This window comes from Leptonychotes weddellii, chromosome 1 (genome assembly GCF_054177405.1).
Source record: "Leptonychotes weddellii isolate Sample4059 chromosome 1, ASM5417740v2, whole genome shotgun sequence".
Classification (NCBI taxonomy): Eukaryota; Metazoa; Chordata; class Mammalia; order Carnivora; family Phocidae; genus Leptonychotes; species Leptonychotes weddellii.
The window spans coordinates 85,153,208-85,179,305 of record NC_138369.1 but is presented as its reverse complement, the minus strand read 5'-3'; the positions used below and the strand labels follow the sequence as shown (position 1 = coordinate 85,179,305).

General features: G+C 38.7%; 1 protein-coding gene and 1 long non-coding RNA gene across 3 annotated transcripts in view; both read right to left on the bottom strand.

Annotated features, from left to right (window-relative positions):
- The window catches only part of U2SURP (U2 snRNP associated SURP domain containing), a 58,483-nt gene extending 37,793 nt beyond the window's left edge, over positions 1 to 20,690 (bottom strand). For both annotated transcript variants that reach the window (XM_081827467.1, XM_081827468.1), the window contains exons 1-7: positions 20,382 to 20,690; positions 11,957 to 12,001; positions 9,130 to 9,261; positions 6,102 to 6,200; positions 3,774 to 3,888; positions 3,194 to 3,327; positions 523 to 590 (exon numbers count right to left, since the gene is read on the bottom strand). In XM_081827467.1, the coding sequence (XP_081683593.1) occupies positions 523 to 590; positions 3,194 to 3,327; positions 3,774 to 3,888; positions 6,102 to 6,200; positions 9,130 to 9,261; positions 11,957 to 12,001; positions 20,382 to 20,426 (638 nt within the window). In that variant the 5' untranslated portion in view covers positions 20,427 to 20,690. The remainder of the gene's footprint in view (positions 1 to 522; positions 591 to 3,193; positions 3,328 to 3,773; positions 3,889 to 6,101; positions 6,201 to 9,129; positions 9,262 to 11,956; positions 12,002 to 20,381) is intronic.
- Positions 12,275 to 13,882, bottom strand: LOC145722845 (uncharacterized). The gene is made up of 2 exons (XR_014147420.1): positions 13,697 to 13,882; positions 12,275 to 13,641 (listed from the first exon to the last, which is right to left on the bottom strand). It is a non-coding gene; the product is annotated as an uncharacterized LOC145722845 (long non-coding RNA).
- Positions 20,691 to 26,098: the final 5,408 nt, after the last annotated feature.

Genomic DNA, 26,098 nt, shown 5'->3' with positions numbered 1-26,098 from the left:
TCACATTTATTAATACAGTTTATCCAGATACTATGTTCATATAACTTGAAATATTTGTGAGTAATTAAATGCCAGTACTAACAACCAAGATTAAAGAGTTCCTCAGCTGTAACAGTCATAAGCAAATTTCTGACATGTCATGCAAGCATTAGAGTACGAAGCTCACTTCTAAGGTGAGGAGGAAATCCAACATCAAAACCAATGAATTTGTCCTTTCTTGGTTAAGTCTGCTCACTCCTCACCCCCATCTCAGTGACTACATTGTTTCCACTGCAAACAGGACTCCGGACATTAGATAAATCAACTGAATTGCATCCATATTATGCTACCAACCTAGATGCTGGATGAAATGCTAAATCATCTTCAAGCATACCCTAAAAAAAAATCACTATCATACTTAAAACAACCTCATCATAGGTAAGGCAGTTAGTGATAACGGGGACACTACGTTCTTCATACCTGCATCTGTACGTATCAGCTCAATATACCTATGACAGCCATTCTCCACACTATAAAACTTACTGTTTCAATTCTTCTTTGAAGAGTTCCAAATTGCTTTTTTTCTTTTCTTTCTCCCCTTTCTTCAGCGGCTATGAAGGATATGACAAGTTATACTTCAAACAAAACACGGTAAAACAAAACTAATGGTTCAATAATCAGATCATTTTAAGTAATTTTTATTTTAGTGCCAATTATGTTCTAATTATTCAAATTAAAAAGAATGCTTCTGTTCTCACTACACACTTCCTTCCTGTTCTCTGGAATTAAGAATTTAACAATTTGATTATTAAAGCAATTAAAGAAAATGACAAGCAGTGGTCTTAAAGTAAAGGAACCACAAACTTTATCTTCCAAAAGCCTGTGATACTTAGGCCTGAATACTGTTGTGAGGGCAACAGGGAGCAAAACTAATGAACATAAAGTAACTGAACTGCCAAGTAACTGCCATGAGCAACTACCAAAAATATGCACTTCTTCAAAACAGTCACCTTAGGAGGACCATGAATTATTGAAATAATCAGTAACATCTTTGGAACTCCTCTTTTAAAACTGCTTTTGAAATCCCTCTCTTAAAAGTGCCAAAATAATTCAATGGGGAAAAATAAAAAGTCTTTTTTCACAAATAGTGCGAGAACAAGTGAATATCCACATGCAAGAAAAAGTGAAGTTGGACCTCTTCTTCACACCACACACAAAAATTAACTCAAATGGCTCACATACCTAAATTTAACCACTAAAACTATAAAACTCTAAGAGAAAAACATAGGAATAAATCTTCACGACTTTTGAATGAGGCAATGGCTTCTTAGATATGACATTAAAAGCACAAGTGACCTAAGAAAAAGCTGATAAATTCTACTTCATCACAATTAAAAACTTTTGTGTTTCAAAGGGTATTATCAATAAAGGACAAAGACAACTCAGAGAATGGGAGAAAACATGTGCAAATCACATAGCTGATAAGAGACTTGACTCCAGGAAGTGTAAAATACTCTTACAACTTAACAATAAAAAGACAACAAATAGACCAATTAAAAAATGCGCCAAGGATCTGAAAGACATTTCTCCACAAAGACTACAAATGGATGATAAACACATAAAAAAGATGCTCCACATCATTAGGGAAGTGCAAATCAAAACCACAATTAGGTACAACTTCACACCCACTAAGATGACTACAATTTTAAATATAGACAATTTTAGGGGCGTCTGGGTGGCTCAGTCAGTTAAGCAGCTGCCCTCAGCTCAGGTCATGAATCCCAGGATCCGGGGATTGAGCCCCGAATCGGGCTCCCTGCTCAGCAGACAGCCTGCGTCTCCCTCTCCCTCTGCCTGCCACTCTGCCTACTTGTGCCCTCTCTCTCTTCTCTCTGTCAAATAAACAAATAAATAAATCTAAAAGAAAAAAAAAAGACAATTTTAACAAGTGTTGGTAAAAACGTGTTAAAATTAGAACCCTCATACAATGCTGATGGGACTGTAAAATGGTACAGCTAATCTAGAAAAGAGTTTTGGCAGTTTCTCAAAAGGTTAAACAAATAGTTGCCATATGACCCAGCAATTCCACTTCTAGGTATATATGAGAGAACTGAATGCACAAGTCCACAAAAAAAGCCTACGCACAAATGTGTAGCAACACTACTCATAATGGCTAAAAAGTGGAGACAACCCAAATATCAAGTAATAGATGGATAAACAGTATGTGCTATACCCATAAAATAGAATATTATTCAACTATAAAAAAGAATGAAGTATTAGTATGTGCTGGAATACAGATGAACCTTGAAATATTATGCTAAGTGAAGAAGCCAGAAACAAAAGGCCACATGTTGTATGATTCCATCTGCATGAAATGTCCTAAACAGGCAAATCCAAACAGACAAAAAGTAGATTAGTGGTTGCCAGGGCTAGGGGATGACTAAAAGTAGGTGTCAGGTTTCTTTTTGGGGTAATAAAAATGTTCTGAAATTAGAGATTAGTGATTGTTGCATAACTGTGAATACATTTTAAAAACTAATTGTGTACTTTAAAAGAGTAAATTTTATAGTATGTGAATTACATCTCAATAAAACTGCTTTTTTCCATTGCATTGCTTTCAGAGCTATTTTAAAAGTCACACAAGAAAAGTCAGTCTCACCGTTCAGTGTAATCCTACTTCTTCACCAAGTGTGGCTCCAAATGACATGACCCACATCTATCTTCCAACCCCATGAAAAATCCCATCAAAAAATAAATTTTCTAACACTGAGAATATTTAAAAGAAAGTACCACTAGTTGACAGTAATTCCAAATTAATTCCAAAAATGTTCTAGGCAAAAGATACATTACTGGAATACATATAGTCTTCCAAGGTAACTGCCACTACACATGCTGATATTATTTAAATACCTCAGTTCAGAATTGCTTAAAAAGACAATCCCATTATTTTATATTTATACCTAAAATATAGTCAACTTTTTACTTGTAGTATACTATGAATATAACACCACCAAAGGTTCATTGCTCAAAGAACATAAAAAAAACACTGTCTACATGTCCTACTCTAATTATAAATTAAACACCAAAACTCAACATCTACTCCCAAAATAATTAAAAACAAGAAACCAAAGTCCTGCTTACAGTGGAAGTAGTGAAATATCATTGGCAGTATCATCTCTGAACATAAAAAGTCACTTATTTGGGTATGACTTACAGGTTTTTTGGTTTCTATCACAAGAAGAGATGGTGGTCTTTCATTGGATGACTGATTTGGAGGATTTTTCTGATCTGCAAATCTTGAAGATGGCTTATAAATTTTACCTCTTTTTTCATCTGTTTCATGTTCTTCTGAAATTTAAAATAGTAAGTTTCAAAACTAATTTTCAAAAATAATTTCATATTATTTGATTTTTTATTTGAAAATAAACATAAATTAGTAAAATGCTTTTAGCACTAAGATATATCACTACTGACAAAATATGAAGTTAAATTCCTATTACCACCTTACTCTCCAAAATACTAGTCATTTTATAGTAAAACTATGAAACATATTAAAATTTTTGCAAAGTGTTATGCTGTATTCAACGTTGAAAGGTACTATTTTTTAAATTTATTTGGCTCCAATTTATGATTAATCCACATCTGGCCATTTAAGCTGCTAATTAATATCAACACTAGAGGGTGCTGGTAGAAAGGAAATGTGACATTCAAAGCCACCAAACATCTTACAATACCTACAATGATTCTACCAAGACTTATGGGGTTTGCTCAAGGACTATAATATTCACACTAACCTTTAGCTGCATTAACAACACCTCCACGCACAAATGTCTTCACTTTATTACCATCACTTCCTTCAAAAGCGGCAAGAAATTCCTCATAAATCTCAGCAGCTGCCTTTTCATCTTCCTAAATACACATGAAAATAATACTACTTCATATGAAAAATATTATTGTACATAGGGCGAAACTCATTAAGGAATAATGTAAACAAAACCTTTCTCTTCGCTAGCAAAAGCAGGTTTGGCAGTCCTAATAGGTAATATCTAATCTTTAGTAGATATTAGATACTAATTAACATTGAAACTAAGACTTTGATCCTCTACTGGCAATTTGTGGAACTAGAAATTCCGGATCCACTAAGTAAATTTAGAGACATTAAGAGTCAAAATACACTATCCTATTAATGTTTTTGATGTTTCCAAAGCATGATGATTTAATTCAGTGATTACAAAGATTTCCTTCACAAACCACAGACATGAGTATTAGAAGATGAAGCAGCAATAACTCCACAGCTGGCATTAGAAAAAAAGCTCCAAAGAACCTTGACAATTTCAATTATAACTCTTCACAATGTCCCCAAAACATGTATGCATAGAAGGCCAATGGAACAGAACAGAAAATAGAGAAATAAATCCAGTAACACTTGGAAATTTAGTATTCAATAAAAGAAGCATCTCAAATCAATGGAGAATAGATCAACTTTTCAATGAATGATGTCGGGATAACTATTTGAAAAAAAGACAAAAGTGAACCAATTCTTCACATCATATACCAGGAGAAACTGCAAATGAATCATATTTATTTTTTTTTTAAATGAAACTATTTAAGGGATGCCTGGGTGGCTCAATCGGTTAAGCGTCTGTCTGCCTTCAGCTCTGGTCATGATCACAAGAGTCCTGAGATCGAGGCCCACATCGGGCTCTCTGCTCAGCGGGAAGCCTGCTTCTCCCTCTCCCACTCCCCCTGCTTGTGTTCCCTCTCTCACTGTCTCTCTCTCTGTCAAATAAACAAAGTATTTTAAAAAAGAAAAAGAAAAAACATGAGGAAATTCCTTTACAAGCTGGGAGTAAGAAAAACACTGAAAACTAGAAATCATAAAGAAAGACTGATAAATCTGATTACATAACAATAAACAGTTTCTGGATGGAAAAAACACCAGAAGCAAAATAAAAAGACAATCGACAGACTGGGAAAAAACACTGCACCTTGTGTCATAGACAGTGTTAACATACTTAATATACGAAGTTTCTAAAAAATAGAGATAAACTACTAATTTCTAGAAAAATTGGTTTAGATATAAGAAGACAGCTCACAGAAACAAACTCAAAAGCTTTTGTGTAACCTTTTACACAAAACGTAAAAGTAAAAAAGTAAGCTTTTTCAACCTTACTTACAAGAGAAATGCAAATTTAAAACTACACTGAGATACCATTTTTCACTGAGCAGATTGGCAAAACTTCAAAAACATCCTCTGTTGGCAAGGCTATAGGGAAACAACCTCTCATACATTACTGAGAGAGATGTGAAATGTCCCTGCCCTTATAGAGAGCAATTTGACAATATCCAACAGAGCTACATTTATGCATTTACCATTCAACCCAGTAATCTCACCTACAGGAATATATCCCAAAGATAAACTAGCAAAAACACTATATGCATAACACTATCCATTAACAGCACAATCTGAAATGGCAAAAGACCAAAACAAAAATGCCCTCAACAGAATTTTAGTGAATAACTACTGTATGTCTACACAGCTATTTAAAAAAACAAGGAATAGGGGCGCCTGGGTGGCTCAGTCGTTAAACGTCTGCCTTTGGCTCAGGTCATGATCCCAGAGTCCTGGGATAGAGCCCCGCCTTGGGCTCCCTGCTCCACGGGAAGCCTGCTTCTCCCTCTCCCACTCCCCCTGCTTGTGTTCCCTCTCTCACTGTGTCTCTCTCTGTCAAATAAATAAAATCTTTAAAAACAAAACAAAGACTATCTCATTATACCTGCAGTAATCTCTGAGATATAATGTTAAGTGTAAAAAGCAAGATGGAGAAAAGCACACTGTATATAGCCTATTACTGATCATTTAAGAGAGAGGAGTACAATATATATTTACACACTTGCTTACACAAAAAGAAGAGGCCAGAAAATAACTAAATCTTACATAGAAGAAACAGTGGCGGGAACAGGGATACAAACCTCTAAATATACCTTGTGTTACAGATGTGACTTGGTGGTGGGAGCTGAAAATATCCCGGTCAAGAATCTTTGAAAAGCATTTCCCTACTGCCCATACACTTATTTAGACACATTTCCAAGGATAACTCAAAATACAATTTAAATATTACCTTTTTCTTTAATTCTTCTTGCTCCTTCTTACTTAAAGTTCGCTTAGCTGTACTCATTTTTCCAATACTGAATGCTTTCAGTTTGTTTTCTAGAAGAGGCTATGAAAAGAAATAAAATGCATACCTTTACATACATTCTTAATACTATCTAACTCAACTGGTACAGCTTAACTGATAACCAAGTCGTCAGATTAGATGACTTTTAAAAAGAAATTTCACCATAAAGCAGAAAAGCTGAGGCTACTCTTAAGCATCAAGTGCCTACCGTGGGCTTGATTCTGATTTAAGTATTCCTTAAGGAATGTCTTCACTTGCTAATTAAAGGTCAATAACATAAAAAAGCCATTTTCTTTTAAAAAAAAAAAAAAAAAGTGAAAAAGCAGAGAGAGATGCCAAGGCTTAGAACTCATTCAATGGACTTGCTGGCAGCAAGAATAAAAGCAGTTGAGAAAAAGTACAGAGGGTTCTGAGCAAAAGAAGCAGTGAGGGAAAACATTCAAATGGGAGAAGGCAGCATATATTTCCAAAGTTCAGTAGCAGAAATCTAAATACCATCTATAACCTCCATTTCAAGTCCTACAAATCACATCACTTCCTTCTATAATTCAGTAAATAAACTCATTCTTCATCAATAATACTGATGTTTAGGAACATAATAATAGTATTTCAGGTTACAGCAGAAGTAAAATCATCTACAGATCTTTAGTTGTTCAGTTATTCATTTAAATGTTAGATTTTGATTCATAAACTTAAAAGACAGTAATGTCTATTAAATACGACCTAAAATATTAATCTGTAATTGAAATCCGAAGGTTTCGCTCTTGCCTACCAAAATGAGAAGTTAACCAATTACAAATTAGACTTTATCAATTCCCTGGTTATAAATAGGCTTGCCCCTGAAAGAAGCAGAATAGAAGAGTAATACTGCTACAAATTATTTTAAAGTTACATTAAAATCACTTTGAAAAAATAAAAGTTTATAACCCAAAAGTCAAAATGAGGTTTCAGGAATAGATTCAAAGTAAAGCATCTTTGGTTTTAATTTTAAAAGTTTAAACAAATGGTAAAATTACATATAAATTCAATGAAAAACATAATTTTACAAAACAAAATCAGAAGGGCTCAAATTTTATTTATATCCTAAGAGCTAAACCTACACACCACAGAGAAAAATGGTTAAGGGAATTATGGAATGTCTACACAAAGAAATATAATCATCCATTAAAAAGTTTCACAGAATTTTTGCTAAAATTAAAAAAATTAGAACTGAAAACAGAGTATTTTAAAATGTATTCCTGTAAAATGGATCTCAGCAAAGTAAAAATATATTTATGCTTAGAATATTAAACAATAAAAATAAAGTGTTACCAATGTTAATACTGGCTGGTGATGACTGCCTTCTCTATATTTCCAAATTTAATTTTTATTAATTTATTAATTCCCCAAGTTTAATAACAAGAAAAATTATATGAAATAGAAAAACTAGAAAAAAGACTAAAAGAGCATGAGAACGCTTTGCAGATACACATAATAAAGATGCTCCCTCTCGGGCGCCTGGGTGGCTCAGTTGGTTAAGCGACTGCCTTCGGCTCAGGTCATGATCCTGGAGTCCCGGGATCGAGTCCCACATCGGGCTCCCTGCTCAGCGGGGGGTCTGCTTCCCCCTCTGCCCTCTTCCCTCTCGTGCTCTCTCAAATAATAAAATCTTTAAAAAAAAAAAAAAAAAAAGATGCTCCCTCTCTGTTCTCATACTGCCCTGGGCACACTAATCAGAGTGAATAATACCTACCTCTGTTTACTTCCCATGGTGAGACTAAGCTCTCCAAGAGCAAGAACTGCATTTTACCCATCTATTTATTTCCAGTGATTGGCCTGTGATATCTGATTCAGTAAATGTTTGGTACAAGGGAGGAACAATAATCTGACCCTTAACCATTTTATATCCAGGGATGCCTGGGTGGCTCAGTCGGTTAAGCGTCTGCCTTCGGCTCAGGTCATGATCCCAGACTTCTGCGATCGAGTCCCATATCGAGCTCCTTGCTCAGCAGAGAGCCTGCTTCTCCCTCTGCCTGCCACTCCCCCTGCTTGTACTCTTTCTCTCTCTCTCTCTCTCTCCCACGTGCTCTCTGGCAAATAAATAAATAAAATCTTTTTTTTAAAAAAACCACTTTAGGGGCGCTGGGTGCCTCAGTCATTAAGCGTCTGCCTTCAGCTCACGTCATGATCGCAAGGTCCTGGGATCGAGTCCCGCCCATCAGGCTCCCTGCTCTGCAAGAAACCTGCTTCTACCACTCCCGCTCCCCCTGCTTGTGTCCCCTCTCTCATTGTGTCTCTGTCAAATAAATATATAAAATCTTTAAAAAAAAAAAAACAAAACAGGGCGCCTGGGTGGCTCAGTTGGTTAAGCGACTGCCTTCGGCTCAGGTCATGATCCCAGGGTCCTGGGATCGAGTCCCGCATCGGGCTCTCTGCTCCTTGGGAGCCTGCTTCTCCCTCTGCCTCTCTCTCTCTGTCTCTCATGAATAAATAAATAAAATCTTAAAAAAAAAAAAAAAATGTTAATACAAAACACTCCTTGGTTTTATAATTAAAATTTTCAATTTTAAATGAATCTTATCTCACATATAAGCTTAAAAAAAAAAAAAAATTTCCTTACATGAACTTGAGTTTATCATTAACCCAGATACAAAAAATAATGCTAGGGGCGCCTGGGTGGCTCAGTCCTTAAGTGTCTGCCTTCGGCTCAGGTCATGATCCCAGCATCCTGGGATCGAGCCCCGCATTGGGCTCCCTGCTCAGCAGGAAGCCTGCTTCTCCCTCTCCCACTCCCCCTGCTGTGTCTCTCTCACTGTGTCTCACTGTGTCTCCCTCTGTCAAATAAATAAATAAATAATCTTTAAAAAAAAAAATGCTATTTTCAAATAGTACATGATGAAAGAACCAGTATAAAACCAAAATATTCAACCACCAAATTCAATCAAGGACAGATTAAAATTATTAATCCTTTCTTATCTTTATCAACACTTACTCTTGAGAGATTCTGATGAGGAGAATCACAAAGGCTTTCACGGGAACTCTCATTCCTATAATTATGTTTTCTTGGGCTCTTAGGTCGTGTCCGACTTGGCACGTCACTATCTGAGGGTCCAGATGCATCCATCTTCAGGAAAAGTAAAACAAGTTTTTAAAATCACAGATGTAGTACTAAAACTACAAACAACCCAAATGTCCAAAGAGTGACAAATTTCACTATACACTATCAAAACTCTCATCCCTTAATATCACCAATGATTTCATCAGAAAAGTCCTTTGGTACAGGGAAAGTTTTCAATAATTCTAACTTGTACCTGAAAGCTCAAATTTTGTATCATTAACAAATATATCATTAACAAATACTGTTTTCGGGGCACCTGGGTGGCTCAGTGGTTAAGCCTCTGCCTTCCGCTCAGGTCATGATCCCAGGATCCTGGGATCGAGCCCCGCATCAGGCTCCCTGCTCGGCAGGAAGCCTGCTTCTCCCTCTCCCACTCCCCTGCTTGTGTTCCCTCTCTCACTGTGTCTCTCTCTGTCAAATAAATAAATAAATAATCTTAAAAAAAAAAAAAAAACAAGTAACTGTTTTCTTTGAAGTAACAGGTCTGTTTCCTTCTATCTGCCAAACATCCAAGTCTGATTAACCACAGTTTGTCAGTTGTTCCTTCAAGTAAAAATGGTATTCCATCAAAAAACAAGCCAGTTTGGGGCACCTGGGTGGCTCAGATGGTTAAGCGTCTGCCTTTGGCTCATGTCATGATTTCAGGGAGAGCCTGCTTCTCCCTCTGCCTGCCACTCCCCCTGCTTGTACTCTCCCTCTCTCTCTCTCTGGCAAATAAATAAATAAAATCTTAAAAAAAAAAAAAAAAGGAGCCAGTTTTCATTTCTCAACTTAAATAATCCATCAAGTACCTTTCCTCAAGACAAACATACTTTGAGAAGAGGTAGTGCCTTATATGTACTTCCCATTTCATCATACAAAACATTAAAAAGACCCACCATACACAGGGCAAAAAAAAAAATTTTTTTTTTAAGATTTTATTTATTTATTTGACAGAGAGAGACACAGCGAGAGAGGGAACACAAGCAGGGGGAGTGGGAGAGGGAGAAGCAGGTTCCCCGCAGAGCAGGGAGCCCAATGCGGTACTCGATCCCAGGACCCTGGGATCATGACCTGAGCTGAAGGCAGTCGCTTAACCAACTGAGCCACCCAGGCGCCCCACAGGGCAAAATTTTTAATATTAATAATTTTTACTGCTTCATCAACAACATTCTTAAGTGAAACTAGCATATTTTTACCTTACTGTGCCAGGTAGGGAAGAATACAATGACTACTAATACATTTTGACAACACCAGCTTGATTTATATTGGATGCCAACAGTTTACCCATCAATTGCTTTTTTTTTTTTAATTTTTTTTTTTTAATTTTATTTATTTATTATTTGAGAGAGAGAGAATGAGAGACAGAGAGCATGAGAAGGAGGAAGGTCAGAGGGAGAAGCAGACTCCCTGCTGAGCAGGGAGCCCGATGCGGGACTCGATCCCGGGACTCCAGGATCATGACCTGAGCCGAAGGCAATCGCTTAACCAACTGAGCCACCCAGGCGCCCCCCATCAATTGCTTTTGCACCATTAATGCAAATGACAACATGATGAAAAAGGCAAATGTCTTTGTATTATTATAAAATAGCTGAACTCACAAAACCCATGAAAAATTCTCAGTAACCCCCAAGGGTCTGAAAACCATACTTTGAGCACTGCTATAATAACATGTAAAGGAATGTTTATTTAAGAATTATTCAAAATGTCAAAAAGCTTTAAACGACAAGTATATGCCCATCAACAGAGAAATAGCTTTAAAAATCATGTGTACTGGGCGCCTGGGTGGTTCAGTTGGTCAAGCGACTGCCTTCGGCTCAGGTCATGATCCTGAAGTCCCTGGATTGAGTCCCACATCGGGCTCCCTGCTCGGCAGGGAGTCTGCTTCTCCCTCTGACCCTAGGGAGGGTCTCTCATGCGCTCTCTCTCATTCTCTCTCAAATAAATAAATAAATAAAATCTTTAAAAAAAAAATCTCTAAAAAAAAAAATCATGTGTACTTTCCCCTGTGGGATATTACAATGGCAGCAGAAAGACTATATTAGAGCTCTAACTGCTGACTTGCAGGGATTTCCAACAGGTATATCGTGCAGTGAAAAAATAACATGTACAATGCAAATCACAGTCAATGTACAAGTATACACATTTGTATATGTACAGAACTTTATAAGCACAATAAAAAAATAAAGACACATACATACTTGGTTTCTAATATGGTCTGAGGGGACCAACTTATACAAATAGAACACACACACAAAAAAAGGGCACCTAGCAAAAACATGACAGAAAATAGACACATACAATACAATAATATTTATCAAGTAAAATCATAAATATAGGGATACAGAGAGAAATTAAATGTTAAAAAAGACGAGGGTGCCTGAGTGGCTCAGTCGTTAAGCATCTGCCTTCAGCTCAGGTCATGACCCCAGGGTCCTGGGATCGAGTCCCACATCGGGCTCCCTGCTCGGTGGGAAGCCTGATCTCCCTCTCCCACTCCCACTGCTTCTGTTCCTGCTCTTGCTGTCAAATTAATAAATAAAATATTTTTTAAAAAAATACAAAGACGAGAGGTCCCTGGCTGGCTCAGTCTGTGGAGCATGCACCTCCTGATCTGGGAGGACATGAGTTGGAGCCCCATGTTGGGTGTAGAGATTACTTAAATAAATAAATACTAAAAAAAAAAAAAAAAAAAAAGACAAAGATTGTCTTTTATACTCACATGTGCATCTGAAGATCCAGATGAATGAACATCTGATGATCTGGTCTGCAATTATTAAAAAGTCAATATTTAAATGATCTAAAAATGTATTATGCTAACAAAACAAGTATGTCTCAAGTTATATAGACTTAATCTTCCCAAACTTGTAGCAATTTCTTCTCAGCTAATAAAACCAAAGGAAATCTAGGACTTACAAAAAGATTGTGATCCAAAATAAATGTGCAAGTCAATTCTTTAAAATTCAGAATGCATATATGCCAAAATATGATACAAATGAGAGTAGGATATATTTGAGGCATAAACTTTTTAAACTGTAGACTGGAAACCTAACCACTATTTTTACAACAGCATTTTCGTGCAAAAGATCTTCCCAAGTCATAAGATACACAGTTTACTGCCACAACACTGACAGAGCAGCAACTTCTTGCTATACAGCAAAGAAACTTCCCCTCCTTCCTCCAACTACACAATCATATAGGAAGCAGATTCTAGTAACAAGAAAATCCACACATAAACCCTTAATGTAAAAGGTACAAATGCTGCTGCAGAAAGAGTTCAAAAAAAAGAAAATGCTTTTTTCAAATCCACTGCTGGCCACCATTTACAACTTGTTTTAAGGAGGCTGCTTCTAATTCAGCATGCCACTACTGCTGACGGTTGCACAGAAAAAGTTCAGTCTTCAAATAATGGCACTTCTCAACAATGTCAACTGTAAAAATTTCATCTTATTTTTTCTTAATTATCTACAGATCAAATTACATATGGCATACAATATTTTGTTTTTTCACTATGCAGACAAAGAAGCCAAGCTACAAGACTATTAACTAAATAACATGTGGTATCTGTCTGAAATTTTTACTTGGGAGTCCCAGAATTTAACTCTGTCATTGAGCTGTTTTTATTTTGCAAGGTATTGTGGGTAGTGAGATTTTACTTATTTTTATGTACAGTCAAATGTTAAAAGTGAAACCAAGAATCTTAACACCACAAATATCTGACCCTAGCTCCGAGTTCTAGATTTCAAATAAAATGCACAAAACATTATATTAAATTTTAAGAGAAAACTAAGGATTTGTAAGATATATAAAAGCGCAAATATAGTAAAACTCATGCAAGTCTACACAGTATTGCTTCATGTATCTTCTCTAAACTTAAGGCTAAGAACAGCTGGTCAGATTTTCGCACTGATCGATTTGTTCCTCTGAACTCCACCATGCTGGGCCCTAAGCAAAATAAGCTCAAGACAACTAAGCACTGAGATACCTTCCATCACTATTCTTTCTAGCCATCTTTTTCTATCTCCAACTTTTATTGTGTCCTTCCTCATTCACTTTCTTCTCCCATCTAACCTTTCTTAAAAGGCAAGATGGTATGGAAGAAGAAATTTTTTTAATATTTAAATTTAATTCTCTGAAACACACTGAGACACAGTTTGAAATGTGCCCATTTGCACACACTAAGAAATGAGAAAATCCAAAAGAATAACTACTCTTAGAAAAGAAAAAAAAATTCAGTCAAGACGCTGAACAGAGAAAAAAAAAATCAACTGCTTGCCAATATACTAGTATTAACCTGTTAGGTAACAAAAATGATATCCTATTTACAATAGTCAAAAGAAGTATAAAGCATCTAGAAACCAACAAAAGAAATGTACACAACCCAGGTGAAGAAAGGATTCAGTTGAGCTGTTTTTATTTTGCAAGGTATTGTGGGTAGTGAGGATAAGTAAAAATCCTTTACAGAAGGATTCAGTTATTCAAGTCACCTTTAGAAAAGACTCATCATATGCCGGGTTAGAAAACCCATTATTAAGACAATGTCAATTATACCCAAATTTATTTACATATTTAGTGCAATTTCATTCAACAGCTCTATACCCCAAAGGAAAATCTTTGCAAGGGGGCACAGGGGCTGCCAAAAATAATTCTAAAGTTCACCCAGAAGAATAAGCATGCAAGAGCAGCTAAAACAGTGCTACCCTTTTCTTCTTTAATCTTCTATGCTACCACATCCAAATCATCGTTTCTAGGATTTAAAAATAACAGCAACAGCTTACGAAGGTGCATCAGCTGATTTCAATTAACCTAAGATGGCACTGGTCACATCTACTGCAAACCAGACATATTCCACTGATTTGCAGCTATAACTACACAGCATTCAGAATGGAACTTCTTTAAGCTTGAGAGACGCAAACAGTAGTTAATAAGATTTTTTAAATAACCAACTTCTAAAGCTAGTGGTCCAAGTAAACAGTAAATGTAATGCTATTTCAGAAACTGAACCTCTCCCTCTTCCTAACCTAGACCTGACTATATTATTTGTCTTGGGTTTGGTTTTTATGGTTTTTTTAACTGAAGAACAAATTAATGATGCTTACAGATCTTCTGAAGTCTAGAGCACAATTCTTCATCCATATGAAAACACCAAAAAGCAAGAAATGAATGGACAGAATTAAAGGAAGCTTAAGACAATAAAGAAGCAGACACAAGACAAATTTATCTCGGTAGAGAAAGCAGATAGCACAATGTGGTGAAGGATGGCAAGAAAATCCAAAAGAAAAAAGGATCATTCTTGTGACTGCTAAGGAGATAAAAGCTAAGCCAACTACACTATACTATATGGCCCTATATGTTGGTGGCTGAGAATAAAAACTTTTTTCAAGTTAGCAACCTAGCCACAGGAACATTCATTCCTCCAACACCACCATTTTGTGTCATCAGCTTTCCCTTCCCATTACTGACTCCTAAAATGTCTTCTTTCTCCTCTCGTCCTCTAAAGCATCAACTTACATCTCCACAAGTTTAACAATCTCTCCCATAGGAAGCATATCAACACCTTTATTGTACTGAGATGACTTCTAATTCTTTAAAAGATTTTCAACCTTAGTCCCTCTCCTGGGTTCCAATCTGTTCTCAAACTACCTCCTGGACATCTTCATCCAAATGTCTGCAAGCTCCTCAAACTCAATATATTTAAAATTCCTTCCAAACTAGTTTCTCCTATTGACCTTATTTCTGACAATGGATTGTATCTCTCAATCACTAATAATATGGAAGTAGTAAAATGCTTTTAAGAGCACAGATTCTGGAATCAGACTTCCTGGTTTTAGGACTTTGCCAGTTTTGTAACCTTGGCCCTAGTTCCTTTCCTCTGTAAAGCTGAATAGCACCCTGCCTCGTAGGATTATTGTGAAAGACAAAAACAGGTAAAGCACTTAGAACAGTGTCTAGCAAATAATAACTGCTCAATAAGTATTACCCAGCAACAAGCATGATAACAGGATCATCCTGGACTCCTTTATCCCCTCATAATCACATGAGTCAAATTCTGCTCATCCCGCCTCTAATCACAGCTCTTCAATGGGGACTCTTCCTTTCCAAAGACACAACTGTGGTCCAGATCTTCCCTTAATTCAACCATTTACTGGTACTATGCCTTACATCAGAGATATAAGATATAAAGTAAAATAAAGCTAATAAAAGAGTCAAGTAAAACAATGGCCATTAGAGCAGAGGGGGCAGGCAAATCTTATTGGGAGTGGGGAAGAAGTTAAGAAAGCTTCCCAGAGAAGATCTGAGGTGAGATTTCTGCAACAATCCTCAATATTTATCAGGAGCACTGCAATAATCTTCCAAATGGTCCTCCTCACTCCCAAATTCTTCCTTAAGTACGCCCCAAGAATTCTTTCCTAAAGGATTTTCCTGCCTCAAATTTTCCATGGCTCTCTAATTTTACTCCGTAGCATTCAAAATCTCTACAATTTATCTCAAACTTACCTTTCCATCTCAGCAACTTTTATTCCCTATGCAAGTGCTCTATGCACTGACTAAACGAGATCACTTACCAATCCATTTCCCAGATTTATTTTTCTTTACTTCACCCATCTCTTCTTATATCCCTATCTCTATCCTTCAAACCTCCGCTCATTGTTCAGAAGAACTCAAATTCCTCTATTCTTCAAGCCTTCTCCTTCCCACCCTCCATTTAACCAGCTGTCACTTCTTTCTAAACTTTTAGATACCTCTACTTTGTACTATTATGTGCTGACTTTTCTTCCACTAGACAGCACACTGCCCAGTTTGTATAGTCTTATTTAATGTTTTCTTCCTCAAAGTCAAGCACAAGATCTGCCAAGTGACGGATCCTCAATATACTTGTTGACTTAACCTACTGGAACAAGCACCTACCCAACAAAATTAAGTTACACTCCACTGTCAACATACTTTGCTGCCCACACACTAACAAGTAGCAGCTACCTACCTTAATACCACTCTCCAAAGCAAACCAAGGGCCACCTCTCGAAAAAAACCTTATAGAACACTAAGCCATGTACTATGTAAGATTAAAAAAAAAAAAAAAAACCTGAAATGATCTTTAAAGTTACATTCCAAACACTACCAATACATGAAAAGTTGTAAGTACATTTTGAATATCCTGTAGTTAATCTAAATTAAGGAAAGTCTAGTGAAAAAATTTAACTCCTGAAGAAAGAGACAGCTAACAGTACCAAATAGCCTTGAGTGCTACTGGCAAATGCATCTTGCTTTTTGAGTAGTTATTTCAGCACAGTATCTAACACACGGCTGGTCTGCAATAAAATATTAAAACTATTTAAAAACAGTATAAGAGGCAAGTTATTTGTAATATTAATATTTTCAAGTTTAATATCTTGTAGCCAAGTTTTTATTCTTATTTTAAAAAAATGATCTTTGTGAAAAAGTAGTAGAGAGGCAGCAGTCTTCAACTTGCACACCACATGAACCCCTCTTTCATATGCCACTAAGGCAAATGAATGTTCCACAGGTTTACTTTCCAGGAAGAAAAAAGCTTCAGGAATAAAATCAAAAGAAAATAAAAACTGGATTGGGGGCGCCTGGGTGGCTCAGTCGTTAAGCGTCTGCCTTCGGCTCAGGTCATGATCCCGGGGTCCTGGGATCGAGCCCCGCGTCGGGCTCTCCGCTCTACAGGAAGCCTGCTTCTCCCTCTCCCACTCCCCCTGCTTGTGTTCCCTCTCTCGCTGTGTCTCTCTCTGTCAAATAAATAAATAAAATCTTTAAAAAATAAAAAAATAAAAAATAAATAAAAAATAAAAAATAAAAAAAAAAAAAGAAAATAAAAACTGGATTTTCAGAAAACAATCAATCTAATAAGATGGGAATTTTTAAAAACCATATCAAGAGTCATACAGAAGCACCACCGCTGCAAATACTCAAGTTTCTAAAAGAGTACCAATCAAGAAAACAGAAGTTCATAATTTTTTTTTTTTTTTTTTTAAAGGTTTTATTTATTTATTTGACAGAGAAAGACACAGCGAGAGAGGGAACACAAATGGGGAGTGGGAGAGGGAGAAGCAGACTCCCTGCCGAGCAGGGAGCCCGATGCGGGACTCGATCCCGGGACTCCAGGATCATGACCTGAGCCGAAGGCAGTCGCTTAACCAACTGAGCCACCCAGGCGCCCAGAAGTTCATAATTTCACTCTCCATCCACCCATAAAACTATCCACCTTATATTTTAAGATAAAGTTACAATCATACCATAACAAACTTTCACTCTAAACTAAAAGTAGCAAACCATGAAGAACCTAATTTTCAAGATTTGTGTTTCACTTAGAGTATTTTACCATATTTAAATCTTACACATCTTCAGGTACCATCAAAAGAATGTACACAAGCAGTAATAAATACCTAAGGATCACAAGCCTTGAATATATCCTCATTTTACTTTGAAATGAAATGAAATACTTTTGTTAATCAGCAATCAAAACAGTTCCTTAACCAATTCAGCACTAAATGCCCAAGGAAGCCCAGCTTTATTTTTAATTTATTTATTTTTCTTGAAGTACAACTGACATACAAATTGTATTAGTTTCAGGTATACAACATAATGATTTAGTATCTGTATATATCGCGAAATGATCACCACAGTAAGCCTAGTTAACATATTTCACCATGCAGAAATTTTTTTCTTGTGATGAGAGCTTTCAAGATCAACTCTCAAATATGCAATACAGTATTATTAACTATAGTCACCATGCTGTACATTACATTCCCTTGTACATTTTTAAATTAACATTTTTTCCTCAATGTGTAGAAATATGACTAACAAGCATCCCAACCTATATCAATGGGAATTTAACTACCAAAGAATGAGCATGAAACAAAAGAATCTGTTCATTCCATCTGTATTGCAGAATGGGTCACTCATCTGATCTCCCAGAGGAAAGAAAATCAAACCACAGAGATCAAAGGCTAGAAATTCCAAATACTACAGTATTAGCCAAAAAGATCTGATACTCTCTCCAATAAAGTCTGGACTTGTGTGAGAAATAGAAAGCAACAATGTGGGCAGTCATAAGATAGTTGACAACTCAGATTCTAAACCTTAGGATTTGAATTATCCAACATTTTTAAAAGTAATTACTTTTTAATTCCTCTAGGAAGAAAAAGGAGAGGGGAAAGGGAACTAAGATTTATTATGTACTTTATAAACATTAATTAATTTAATCCTTACATCAACCCTGTAAAAAAGAGATTACATCCATATTACAAATGAGCAAACTGAAGCTCGAGAGTTTAAGCAATTTGCCTTATTATCACAAATATAAGCAATTACCAATTCAGGATTTGAATCCAAATGTCTTTTGCTTGTTATCAAAATCCATCATCTTTAACTGCATCATGCAGCCCCCCATATTAATGAAGAAAATCACATCAATTATCACTGGAGTCCTGAGATACTCTCCTTTTACAGACATCAGTAAGGAATCTTTTAATAGCATGAACTGATGATAATCTAAAGCAATATATAAACTGAAAAGATTACTGGAAGATCCAACAATTTACTTACAGGAACAGCCACACACTCACAACCATAAGAAATATATTTTAGAAGGAAGCCTGAACATATACATTAAAATGTTTTCAATGTATCCAAAGCGTCAAGTAGGAGGTACTTAAAATATTCCTTTGAAAGAAACTAAAATTGTGAAGCTTATACGCGAATTATTACGGGTGTAGTAGCTTTAGCACTAGTTGCCTAACAGCAGCAAGCAGGGCTGTTTTTGTGAATCTGTTGAGGAAGTGGCCTGAATGATGTACCCAACTATTCCGCTCCACACCGACGGGAAACGTACTGGGGAGTGAAGAAACTAACAAGGAGTAAAAGTAGAATGTAAAACAGACAAAACTGGCCCTCTCCCATAGTTTCTACAAAATTAAAGGATGAGGGGTAAAGACATTACTAATTACAAACTATGAACATCATTCACAAAATGTCATAAAGATTATGATCTGACACTGATAAAGCAAGTATAAAATGGGTTGTTTCTCAGAACAAACTAAACGCAGGGCTCTCCCAGTCCACCGTAAACTTAACTTCCTAATAACCGATTTATAATCATACACGCTCCGCAAGATATAACAGTCCCTAAAACCTTTAAGTGTTACACAGCTTCTTGCATTAGCATCATAAAGCTTAATAACTACTTCGGGCAGTATCTATTACTTTTAATATCGTGTTCAAGATGAGAAACTCAAAAGTAAAAAATGATTAAGTAACCGGCCCAAGATGGCAACAAAGACCTGATGCTAACCACCACCTAACTACTGCTAAACCACTTCTACAGCTCAATGGTTTCACAATAGTTACACACGGTACCCTGTTAGCTCAAAATCTATTTAACAATCTTGAGTGGCTGCCAAGTCTTTGGAAATTCTCTTTTCGGTGGAACACACAACACGAAGATGAAGGAGACCCCGAGTCCCTGAAAACGCACCCTCAAAAAAAAGTGCTCATTTTGTACTTCCTCTTAAGTGAGATAAGACCACGTGTAGAGCGTAGCATTAACCTTGGCGATGCAGCTCTGCAAAGGAGAGCTGCTCCCGCCTCTGCACTTCCCACCCCGCGTCCCTCGACCATTGGTCCTCCCCTCACAACTTGCAGCCCTAGATGTTATTTATTCCCTGGAGGGCAAGAGGGAAACTGAGGGAGACCGGAAGCGTGTGAGATCTAAAACCAAAGAACCAAGGAAAGAGAGGCGAACACTTAAGCACCGGGAAGCGATTCCCGCCTCTCCCAGGTGCTGTCCGGCGGCCTCAAGAGATCAACAAACAGGAATACAGGGGCGCGTTTTCACGGCTTCAAACCTCAATCTAAATCCCTGACTTCACTCCAATGCCAAAGGCAGGCCGAACTACTCACGCCACCCACCCTGGGCCCGCCAGTCTCGAGCCGAATCCAGGCTGGGACTATAGGGAGACACCAGGCCTCTCAACCTGCGCACCACAGTGCGTCGGGGCCCAGGCCTACAGTCGTGACCAGAACATGGAATCCCACCCCAATCTCCTCCCGCTGGCCAGAAGCATCTGTAGGCCGCAGATGACAGTGATAAACTCACTGACTTATGAAGTCCTCTAAGAAATTACCTTCGAACTGGCCTTCTGAGATCCGCCTGGCGTTTTGTCCGCCATCTTGAGCTTTGCCCCTCCTTCGGCGGCCGCAGCAGCACGGGCGAGTCGAGCGCCGAAAGAGTGGATTTCAGCGGAGCCCGCCAGAGGCGCCTGCAAGACTGAATAGTCGACTGCCGAGATAGGGAATTGGGGCGGAGCTGTGGCACGTGACTTCCGGTGGCAGTAATTTCCTCGGCCCAGAGCACTCCGCTGGGTTTCGTGGGTGTTCCGGTTGCTGGTCGAACTTGTGGGTACGGGAATTTGGAGACTCTCCTTGTCCTGACTTTCAGGGCCGGCTGATATTTCACTTTTTTCCCAGCGCCCGCCCTTGGTAGGTGGGAGGCAGTTGAATTTGCTGGGTGAGGAGGGAACGGCTCCTTAAAGAAGATACGGACCGGTCGGCTAGGGAGGTGACTGGAGGTCCTGCGCTCCACGGCCAAAGACGGTGTCTGCGCCAGCTCCGGAGCTAACACCATAGTGCGAAAGGCAAACATGTAATTTGCTCAAGTTACTTTCAGATAGAACGGTGCCTGGAGAGTGGAGAAAAGGAGCATTTGACCCAACCTGAGAATTCGGCAATGGAGTTATCCGATAGACTGTTAGGGTATCTACAAACTGGGTACAAGCAGAGAGCGGGAGAATGAGAGAAAATCATAGACAGTATTCCAAATCTAGCATACATGTAAGCTCTGTGTCATTTAAAAGTACACTTCATGGGTTAGTGTTTCCATTTTAAATCACATAAATGGAGGGGAGCACCGTAAATTTTTCTGTACTTAGTACCTTTTTAATAGGATCTGTATTCAAAGAAAGAAAACTTGGGGTGGCTGGGTGACTCAGTGGGTTAAGCGCATCTGACTCTTGATCTCAGCATAGGTCTTAATCTCATGGTTGTGAGTTCAAACCTGGCGTTGGGCTCCACACTGGGCATGAAGCCTACTTAAAAAAAAAAAAGAGGGGAAACTGGCTTGAGAAGATCATGCCTGAACTGAGCCGGCAAGGAAAATGGAAAGGGCATTCCAAGTAGAGGGAGTAGTTGAAATAAAAGCCTGGGGACATGAATCAGTACAGCCCGTTGTGCAGTCACCATAAGCAGTCAAGTTTTATTAGAAGAGGTATAGAAAGGGTCGTGACTGGAGAGATGAGTGGGAGCAAGTTCACATAGGGCCCTAAAGTAAGCAGGGTGCTTAGGAGTTAGAATTCTAGTCTGAGATGAAAAGTGGCCTCCAACAGGGTTAAGTAGGGCTGTGATGTCAGACTTAAAGTTTTAAAAGATTGCTCTCAGGACTGCAGGAAAGGAAGAAGGATTGATTCATCACTTTCTCTCCCTAATTAATTAATTCATTTTTGAGCGCCGTTTTGTGTATAAAATCCTTTCCAAAGTGTTGAGAGGTTTACAGAGACAAATAAAAATCACTGTCTTCCTATGATTTAAAACTTAATGAAGAATGGGGGGAAAAAACAAAAGAATTAAACTGATGCTGCAAGGAGAGACCAAAGTGGTGGGAACCCTGAAAGAAGTAATTCTGAGAGTAAGGGTTGGGTAAAGAGATGGGGAGGTTTCACAGAAAAGGGAACATTTAAGCCAACTCTTAAGAAGTAAAATTTTGTCTGCTGGTTGGTGTTGGGGGGAGACAGAGGGAGTACTTATTACGGGATCTGACCCATGGCAGGCCCTCAGTAAAGGTTAACGGTAAAGGTTAACAGCTTCTGTTCTGTGTGAGCAGATGGGGATGGAAGAACAGACAAACAAGCAAACGAGATGATCAGAAAGTGACAAGTGCTATGCACTGAAATTACATTGGAATGATGCTTTGCAATCTCCAGTCCAATTGAATTTATTTCCAGTCTCAGGTTTTATCACACTTTTTCAATTCCGGGCTTCTTCTCCTACCCTCATCTTGATCTCTAATTGAAAAGCGAATCAATTTTGCACTCTTACTGAAGATGTCACTTCCTCCAGGAAGCCTTATAGACCTCCCTCCCCCACCAAGCCTAAGAGACTCTGCTTCTGTTTCCATAGGAACCTAATACTTTCCCACTCAAAATGCTCATCAAACTAGACCTTAATTGTTTACAATCTAGGGTTAGAAAGTGAAATCATCAGCTGAGATGAAGGAAGAAGGAGTGGGACTGGCTGTGCCTAGTCATGTTCCGGCAATGCTGCAGGCTGACTTTTCTATAAAGAGAAAAAATGCATGTTTTTCATTCAAATCCCCAAAGTTCTACTTCTCACAAAAATAATGTTTGCCCCTAAAGAGTTAGAAATAAAGGAACACAGACTTCTTCTTTCTCTTCTTTTTCATCAGTAAAGTCCCAACAAAAGCCAGACAAATGTGACCTGACAATAAGTAATACATAGGCCTTTATTAAGGCCTAATTAAGTACACTTTAAAAAACTCAATCACGGTTACAAGCAAAGTTCTCCTCAACACATATATGTCATAAAATCTTGGCCCTATTACTCAAACCACAGATTAAGGAGGATGACATAGCATGAATCATCCAGATGGAATATTACAGAATCTGGAATTTTTAATTAGATTCACAATTAGTATTGCCAAGGGACTACACATAAATAGTAAGAAAATCTTACAATTTACTACAATTAGGATTACTTTTTTATGATCACACTAAAACGATGCTTTTTGTCTCCTTGTAATGTGTTGGTTCTCTAGTCCCTGTCATCTGTTTTAAAGGGCTCTCCCTGCAGCTCTGTTCAACAGTTTGCAAAGTAGTGCCAGATGCAATCCACAAAGGTGTTTTGTTTGGTTCAACCGGGGAGGTTTTTGTTCTTTGAAATTTGAGCTAGCATTTTTAAATTGGGAGATTTTATGTTTTTATACTCCGGGTTTCCAGCATTTCTTGAAAAATGGGAAAGTCGGGCGCCTGGGTGGCTCAGATGGCTAGGCGTCTGCCTTCAGCTCAGGTCATGATCCCAGGGTCCTGGGATCGAGTCCCGCATCGGGCTCCCGGCTCAGCGGGGAGCCTGCCTCTCCCTCTGACCCTCTCATGCTGTTTCTCTCTCGCTCGCTCTCTAAAAAAATAAATAAATAAAATCTTTAAAAAAAAAAAGAAAAATGGGAAAGTCTATGGGACACCCGGGTGGCTCAGTCAGTTAAGCGTCTGCCTGCTGCTCAGATCACGGTCCCAGTGTCCCGAAATCAAGTCCCGCATCGGGCTCCCTGCTCAGGAGGAAGCCTGCTTCTCTCTCTCCCTCTGCTGCTCCTCCTGCTTGTGCTCTCTCTCTCTCTGAAATAAATAAAATCTTTTAAAAAAGGAAGGAAGGGAGGGAGGGAGGGAGGGAAGAAGAAAAGAAAAATGGGAAAGTCTGGCAACTCAGTGGAGGTAAGCCACAGCGACATCTTGGGAGGAGAGCTGTGCACTCCAGTTCACCAGACCTTCACCACACACATGGTGGACAAATGCCCCACACCTGGTCTGCTTGTAGGCATTTGAGTTTTCTACTTCTCGGGTACAATTTAAGTCTTACTAGTGGTGATGAACAAAACATTCAACAATCGGTCCCCCAGCACCAATGAGAACGACTCATCCGTCAGGCACAAAAGGCTCAGTGCCTAAGACCCACAATACTTTTAGGGACCTCCCAAATGTTAAATTTCTTTAAAAATGAGAGGGGGAGGGGCGCCTGGGTGGCTCAGTCGTTAAGCATCTGCCTTCGGCTCAGGTCATGATCCCAGGGTCTTGGGATCGAGCCCCGCATCGGGCTCCCTGCTCCGCGGGGAGCCTGCTTCTCCCTCTCCCATTCCCCCTGCTTGTGTTTCCTCTCTCGCTGTCTCTCAAATAAATAAAAATTAAAAAAGAAAAAAAAATGAGAGGGAGAAAGAAGGTGGATTGGAGAGGCTGAAACAAAAGCATTTAACAATATACACAATAAAAGAGACAGACCTTACAAAGGATTGCCCCAAAGCTAAGATTGCCTGTAGTGTGCCAATGGACTGTTCCTACTTGCTGGCACTTAAATTCTACAGAATTTTTTAAGCAGCTTCTTCCTGCTCTCTAGACTTCAGGATAGAGCCTGGTGAAAGCACAATCCCACCCATTTGTTTATTTGGCAGTTAATGAATTTCTAGCATGTGCCAGTGATAAAGGATAGTTGGAAGGCAGACAGGCATGGACAAGGGGCCCCCACCCTAAGAAGAAACCACCCTTAAAAGGATTTTACACCACCCTGGGAGGAACCCTCCACCCTTTCCCATGTGATAGATGACAAAAACCTGATTGGATGACAGGCACAGGGAGGGTTAATCAGATTAAAACAGCCCACCAACAAGCGCATAAAAACCCCTAGACTTAGAAACTCCCGTGGCAATCAGCTCGGGTCCCCTCCGTCCTTGGGAGCTTTGTACTATCACTTTGTTGTCACACAGTAAACCTTGCTTTGCTGCCCACCACTCTGTCTGGTCTACACCTCATTTTTCAAAGCAGCGTGACCAACAACCATGGGCACTGACTGAGAAAAAATCCTGTAACACCGGGCTCTTAAAAAAAGAAGATAAAGAGGGAGAGAGAAACAGCTAAAAATCAGATTTAGCTCTTCTGCTAAGAGAAATCCCAGCTGCTTCTAGGAATAGTCAGGGAACAGCCTTCAAGGAGGGTGTATTCTGTGTGAAATTAAAGATTCTTTCTGATAAACTTGACTGCCTGTCCACCCCACAATGCTATCCTGACAAAATTTCAGTGGCAATAGCAGTTTCTCCCTTTTCTCCCCTCCCCCACCAAAAAATTATTACCCGACTTACTTATTGATGATATCTAGAATTCCTTTGACAATAGTAATTAGAAGAGGCTTTTTTTTTTTTTAACTAAAAATGCTTGGGAAATAAAAGATATGTATTTTTTTTTAAATAAAACTTTATTTTTTTTTAAGATTTTATTTATTTATTCATAAGAGACAGAGAGAGAGAGAGGCAGAGGGAGAAGCAGGCTCCCCGCTGAGCAGGGAGCCCGATGCGGGACTCAATCCCAGGACCCTGGGATCATGACCTGAGCTGAAGGCAGACGCTTAACCATCTGAGCCACCCAGGCACCCGGAAATAAAAGATATGTAAAAATGGTGTCAACAAGCATATAGCCCAAGAATGGGCTCATGACATGTTGAAGATAATAAAAATTGCTATTTTAGCTATGATCCTGGTGAGAATATTACCATGAGCATGCTATCATGAAGTAATTATTTTATCAATGAGATAAAACCTAAGATGGTCTAAATGGGGTATTCTGGAAATGGTGTTCCTAAGTGTGTGTGTAGGTGTATGCATGTGTGTTTGTGGCAAAGGTGTGCATTCTGAAGGACCCATGGCAAGTCAAGACAACTGGCAAAGGGCAACATCTCCTAGGGAGCCCTCACTGGCCATGACCTGGCAGTCCAAAGGTGGGCTTGGCTTAGATCACCAAGAGATCAGGCCTCAACTTGTGACCTGCCTTCTGCCGGTGGGGAGCCTACATATCCCCATGAAGACTGAAATTCTTGGGGCGCCTGGGTGGCTCAGTTGGTTAAGCGACTGCCTTCGGCTCAGGTCATGATCCTGGAGTCCCGGGATCGAGTCCCACATCGGGCTCCCTGCTCGGCGGGGAGCCTGCTTCTCCCTCTGACCCTCCCACCTCTCATGTCCTCTCTCTCTCTCATTCTCTCTGTCTCAAATAAATAAATAAAATCTTATGGGACGCCT